At 30.4% G+C, this 7262-nt stretch overlaps 1 protein-coding gene across 1 annotated transcript in view; it reads right to left on the minus strand.

Annotated features, from left to right (window-relative positions):
* The window catches only part of LOC106679755 (pancreatic lipase-related protein 2), a 61228-nt gene that overhangs the window by 22319 nt on the left and 31647 nt on the right, over nt 1-7262 (minus strand). The window contains exons 2-4 of the mRNA XM_014419083.2: nt 6269-6401; nt 4248-4516; nt 2652-2798 (exon numbers count right to left, since the gene is read on the minus strand). Coding sequence (XP_014274569.1) covers nt 2652-2798; nt 4248-4516; nt 6269-6392 — 540 coding nt within the window. The 5' untranslated portion in view covers nt 6393-6401. The remainder of the gene's footprint in view (nt 1-2651; nt 2799-4247; nt 4517-6268; nt 6402-7262) is intronic.

Here is a 7262-nt window from a genome sequence, read left to right on the forward strand (position 1 = left end):
GAAGGATTGCCGGGTCTGCTAGTATGTTGAATATTTAGATAACTCCATGGGTCTATATATTATACTCTTACTGTTAATGTGTTATATTGTCTGCTGTCACTATGCTAATTTGGGAACTTATAATTGAAAAAGTTGCAAAGCTTAATTCCCAACTTTCCATCAGTAATTTAATTTTGTCCAGTTACTTATGCTAAAATATTACTCTCACGTTATAAAGAGTATTTAGAATTTCTCTCAAAAGATTTCTTCAAAGATGAATAATAAGATTTATTACAATATCATTAATAAATAAGATTTATGGATTAGTATGTTTTAGAAAATCATTGGCATGTTCCAGAAAATGTGTACATATATAATTCAAATCAAGATCCACTGTTTGGATAGATTCAGAATAAAATCGACTGCTAAATCAGATCTAAATAATATTGTTATCTTATTTTAATTTATATTCTAATGGACCAAAAAATAATATAAGTATTTAATTCTGACTTTCCAGTTGGAGATTGTTGATTTTATGAATGGCCGTGATAAATTTATATTTGAAGGGCACTGGGAAAAGCAAAGAATGGATATAGGAAACAATTTAATTTAGAAGCTCAATTTTCATTTTTAAAATTGTATTGGATTGGAAAATAGAAAGCATCATTTTCTTGAATTTATAATAATAAGAAAACAAACTTTATTAATTTCAATATATTTTGAAAAAATATTTTTTATCCCCTGTTTTTCGGATTTGAATCAATAAATTTCATTTAATAAAAATGACCTCATTTTCATTTTTGTATATTTAGTTTTCAAAAATCTTTTAAGGGCTCTGATATGCTGGATATGGTAGATCTTTTTTATTCCATGTATTCTATTGTTATTATTTAAAGACATTATTTTTATGTATCATGTTATCACTGCTTTGACACTGGTTTTATTGTCAAAATAAAGTAATTTATATCAAAGTTTCAAACATTATTTATTATTACTTTAAATGGCTAACGTTTCGGCCATCCTCAAGAACAATCTATTGAATAACAACTTTTATTATACATTCGTTATTAAAAATTTTAGCAAATAACATAGTCACTAAAAAATTAACATGCCTTAAATATAAATTTACACCTCTCATCCAACAATTAAAAACTCTTTGCAGGCTATTCTGCACAGGTCAATAAATTCTTTGACATAAAATCAACCTATTTGTCAATTTTCCATTCAATTTAAAAACTTTTAATTACATATTACCACTCACTTATCACAAAATAACTTCTATTAGGTTAAATATTATCCCTCACGCCCAAAAAATATTTGTATCCCCCGTTTGTTTGATTTTAAGTCAATAAACTCACGAAATGAAAGTCCTTTTGTTTTTGCTCTCTAATCTGTTGTCAGTTGGAGACTGGTGAATTTGCTAGATGTGACAAAACTTATATTATCAAACCATGTTTGTTCGTTAACATTAGAAATATTGACAACTGATGTTCTACAGTAACTGTCATATTCAACTGACTTGTCTCCTACCATTTTTCAGAGGGCTTAACGAATTTTGAAAGGTACAAAGTTTATTGATTCAAAGCAATTTTTTTTTTCTGAAACTTTTGTGTAAGGAGAAATTAAAATAGCAGCAGTTACTATGAATAAAAATACTATCGTAGAAGTTTGTTTTTCTTTAATAATCCTCATGATATAGGAACCGACATTTCATTATGTTCCAAATTAGCAAAAGGAACAAACTTTTAAGGATTGTAAATTTCTTATAGAACTCGCCAATAAAAGGGCTATATTGTCACATAATATGCTCTTTTTATTTAAAATACCGATAAAAAAAAAATTACTCTTATTTTTCACTGGAATTTTCATTAGTATAAATTACTGGTTTCTCAACTACATTTTTTAACTATTTCTATGGAAGAGGGTAATTAGTTTAATTGATAACTAACCTCTTTTTGAATTCTTCTTTTTTTAATATTTAAAATTTTTTTGCGGTATCTTCAGTCATACAGATGTTTATCATGCGAGGTCAGAGGTTTATTGTATGAGGAACAACTTATGACTAACTAAGGAAATGTTGATAAAAAATTCGATGAAATATACAATGAGTGGACATTTTAATAATTTGTTTGTTGCCTTTATGGAAAAGTAAGACACTGTATTACCATCCTATGTTAGTCTGTTTGTCTTTGTTTAGTGGGCTAAAACATCACTGGTCATCTTTTTTTTTTTTTTAATTTGGCTTACATTTATTTTATTTTATTTTTTTCTTTAATTTAATTGTATTTACTTTTTTGTCTGTTCGATGTTATATTAGTGCGAGTAAACCTTTTGATTTTAAAAACTGAAACACTAATTGTTATTGTTTTATTATCGTCTTCTAAGGATTTTTGAAATATCCGAGTTTAATCCTAAGGTGTTGTGGTGTGACGTAAAATATGGACATTCATGGAAGATATGGCTAATTGTCAAATTGTTGTAATGTCGTATATAAATGTTGATGTAATGTCCTATGACGTAAGTATCTCGTAATTTTGAATATAAATTTTCATTTCAGTGTATTATCTTGTATCTTTTTCGTAATGGTATCATTTAGCCGAATCCAGGTACGACAGTTGTTGCAAAGGTAAGGGAGATAGATATGACCTTAGAAGGCCCGATGACTAACTCACATTGAGGGCATGCAGTAGGTGCGCCGCCATGGTGCCCACCAGCCTGATGTTGGCCACGGCCTGGGTGTACGGTGGGCTGGATCCTCCCTGCCATCCGATCACTATCACGTTCACGTCCGAGATGTTCAGCAGTCTCTGGGTCATCACCTGCAAGTTGCAGAATTTTGATTAATAGTAAAGAAGGTTATAACATTCGTGTACTCGGTCCTTTCTTTCTTAGTTTAGTTCTTACATAAACACATTGCGAACTTGCGTGACTTATATAAATGCAGAAAAACTTGATATAAATCAAAAACCCAGGTAAAAGACTGGATTTTTGAGAGTTTGTGTCGGGACAATACCCTACATTGCGCTTATCTGGTTTATCTGTTATGAAGATTAATCTGGGATTGAGTCGAAATGAAAGGTTGACACCTACGGTTGTGTTTGTGGAAGACGATATAATTAATTGGAGTGTTGAATCGGAAGATAATATGCAATCATTTTTTAAAAAAAAATTATATACTTTCAAATATGATTTAGATGAGAATTTGAGGACACGGATCCTTTAATTTTTTTTTAAATTACTGTGTTTTCTCGGTGCCAAAATTCAGTTTTTCTATTTTTGAATAATGATTTAAAACTGATATTCCAATAATAATAATCCATCCTAATCTTTTTCAAGTCACCAGGAAGCAGGAAATCCAACGAGTCCTAAGGGTTCTTTCTCCGTCTGGCAGTGCAGTCGCATCTGATTCGTATAGCTGACTGAATTTTAGTTACAATGAGAGGACTTAAACAAAGAATCATTAATATATACTATTACTGAGGTTTGGGAAACCTAGTAGTGCGTCACCACTAGTCCTCGAATCAGTGCATGGGGTATGCAATCTTCCCAATTAGTAAATGGCTCCTAAAGTTCCTCTTTTTTGCAGATAGAGTACTTTCAACCTATCGTTTTGCAACTATATTAGCCGATTCATTAAGCTATTTCATTTGTGACCCCTGTCAGGTCGGACAGACAGCTGTATTACTATGCCAACAATGATATCCATTGATATGTCATTTCACTGACTTTTCCTTTTATCATCTATATAAGCCTTTATTTTGGATTTTATATGTATGATCCGATATATATATATATATATATATTATGCATTAAGGTTATTTCAGAAAAACTTGAGATTATATTATGGGGTGTAAAAAGATAGTAGACTTTTTGACCTTAAAGATTGTAGTATAAGGGGAACCTCAAATGGTTGAACCTTGGAAAGGTACTAGAAGTGTACAAGTAGAGAGGAATGGTGGAACTTAAATCAGGACATCAGAGTACTAATCTTCTTCATCAGGAAAACTCTAGACCATATAATTATTTTAAAAAGTACCTAGATTAATATTATTATAGTTTTGAAAAACACAAATATAGTTATGAAAAAACAAAAAAGTCACACGTTTCTGCATTTATTTTTTTCTTATCGTAGTGACGTACAAATTTCAAAAATAAATATGTAAATGATTATTTTTGAAATAACTTTTAAATGAGGGAAAAGTATCTTAAGATGAGTGATGCACGATTCACAGAATCGTTTACCTGGAATATATAGCTTAAGTCCTAACCTTGATCCATTTTTTGTCACCATTCTCAAGGAACCCATGAGCTATGGTGTAGAGACGATGGGTCGGAACTAGAGAGCTGTGGTAATAGGTCGACGAGTCGTTATACCTGAGGCGCTGACAGTCAGTGGGGTTTTGGCGAGTGTAGAGGCAGAAGACAGGGTCTACCTTCTCCGGTGGCTCTGGTTGATGGGAGACCGGCCTCGTTTCGTCCGTCCATGGGAAGTTCACCGAGTAGCATCCTAACTCACCGAAGCACTTCTCAGCTACGTCTAAACATGTTGTTTAATTAGTACTACATTGTCCTTAGAAGTATCTTTATAGAAGATGGAATTGCCTTATGATGAACAAATAACATTTTTAATTATTCAAGGAAAATATGTTCGGGTAATTAACGAAACAATATTGTTGATAATAGTATAATGTTGTCAACAGCAAAAAAAAAAAAAAAAAATGTTCTATCCTTGCCACTAGAAAATATATAAATTCCAATTGACTTTTACGAGATAATTCCAGGGGCAATTAATGAATTAATTATGAAAGTTTGCTCCTTTTTATAATTTACTAAAATTAAAATGTATTATAAAAAATGAAATAGGCCATTTAAATATTCAAATCTTTGGTGACTAGGGAATGCTCAATAAATTTGAAATAAGAAAAATGTTATTAAAATAAAAAAGATGATTGACCTTTTATGAATTAGTAGGAAGCTGTGGTTTTTTAAACTATTTATTGACCAATGTTTCGTCCTATACTGGATGTCTTCATCAGAACTAAAATAAAAAGAAAGAGTAGATAAAGCCCAATGTAAGAGTACAAAAGTCACACATAAATACAGACATGTTTTCAGATATGTTAAATACCTCCACCTTTCTATCTGTATTATTTATATTTCATTTGTTTTAAATTTCAATTGTTTAATTTTAAATTACTATTTGTCATTTTAGCCCTGATGAAAACCTGCAGTGTGGGCCGACATATTGACCACTTACAGAGTAGGCTGACAATTGTTTGAATAAAAACTGTTTAACTTGACTAAATATATTTGTATAATTCCTAACTGAAATTAATATATTATATTCATACTTTAAGATACCAAAAAATTTAATAGTTTTTATAATTTATAAATTACAAATTTATATAATCATGCTAAACCTTCTATCGGATTTAATGGAATTAATTCACATTTTCTGTGTCTTTTTTTAAAAAAATAAATTGGTCGAAACTCGTACCAAAAATGTTTAAAATATACATTTACATTAATGGATTTTAGAAAAAATTGATATCCATTCATTAATATAATTTTTTTTTAATAAACATTGACAATGAGGTTTAAATTAGGATTATGAAAAATATTAATAAGGTGATAGCGTAACTTTATTATGTTCTGGAAACTATTTGATGGTGCTTCCTATATTTTTGGATTTCAATCTGATACTGATGTGATTTAGTTTTGTTTATTTTTTTTTGTTAGAGCAATATGTCTGTCCTAAGGTTTTATATTGTTACTGATATTGTTCGAAGATCTAGATACAAATCAAAATATTATTTATGATAGTATATAAAAGGTAACAAAAAAAAAAATATTTTATATCAATAAATACTTGAAATTCATAAATAAAAATGTATAACAGAAATAGTTAAGGTATAGTATAATAATAAATTTCATATATTTAACTAAATAAGAAATAGAATATAGTTAATTAACAAATAGAATATAGGTTATATATAGTAATTTTTGGCTGCAGTTAATAAACCAATGCAACCCATACAAGGAAAAAAGTTCCTAAGTTTTACAATAAATTTGTGGTTATTATAAGAAAGTATCAAATGTCTTTTGTCACTTACTAATGGAGATGGAAATTACAAACCAATTTGTATGGTGCAACTATTATCCCTGAAACCTGCATGAACTATTTCTTTTCTGTATTTTAGACATAGTTAATTCAAAACTTAAAAGGAGTGGGTTCAAAAGGACTACTCCTACATACTTATTCTATTATATATCTTCAAAGCAGACATACCTGTACCGTTTTTGAGGTGCTCTATTGTTTGGACAGGGGCAGGTGCTGTTGTTGTAGGTTCCTGCTCGTTGACAGCAAACAATATGGCAGTCTGCAGAAGCAGGCTACCGGTGTGGTTGAACATGCTCAGTACCTGAAAATTCGCAGCAGGATTAGAACTTGCAAACTGTATTTACCACTTGAAGAATTAAAATATGGTTTTGTCAAGTTTACTATACTTCGTATCGATAGCCTCGTGAGGATAAATGAGTAGCTACTTAAATATAAAAGTAGTGTTTATAATATAAATCAAATTAGATTAAGAATACATCATCCACAACGTAGAATTTATTAATAAAAACTCTTCAACACCAGCTGGGATGTAGGAAAAATACCAGAGAACTGGAAAAGAGGACTAATTATTTCAGTTTTGAAGAAAGGAAAGCTAAAGACCGACTCAAACTGCCACCGTTCCATCACTCTTACATACGCATAATTGTACAATAGAAATTTTAGTGTACAATCGGTTCATCTGCCTTCTTAAAAGAAGCGACATCATATATGGGCACGGCCACAGACAATGAGGACTTAATTAATAACAGGATAAAATTGAGAAAGTAGTGGGACAAATTCCGTGGTAGTCTGTCAAAGAAGAAACGTAAACAAGAATAATTTGCTTGCCTGGAAGATGATTAAATTGTTACAAGGGGTCATTTAGAGTGGTAGTTATTCGGTAGCACAACATTGTCACTATTCAGAGGATACACAAGCCATGAAAGCGGAGAACAGTCCACATTAAACAATCAAAGCTAACAATGATCGAAACATGAGTAATTGTGTTTTCAGTCCAACACACAATTACATGCGTATAAAAAATCAGTGTTATCTGTTCTATGTTATTTTTATTTTGGTTGTTTTGTTAATGTGCGTTATAGGTCTATGTTTTTTATTATTTTTTTGAGGTGCTCTCTTTGCTAATAGATCTCTTTGTAATATTTTTGTTCATTATCCTGTA

The sequence above is a fragment of the Halyomorpha halys genome, unplaced genomic scaffold (genome assembly GCF_000696795.3).
Source record: "Halyomorpha halys isolate HHAL.00 unplaced genomic scaffold, Hhal_1.1 Scaffold217.1, whole genome shotgun sequence".
NCBI lineage: Eukaryota > Metazoa > Arthropoda > Insecta > Hemiptera > Pentatomidae > Halyomorpha > Halyomorpha halys.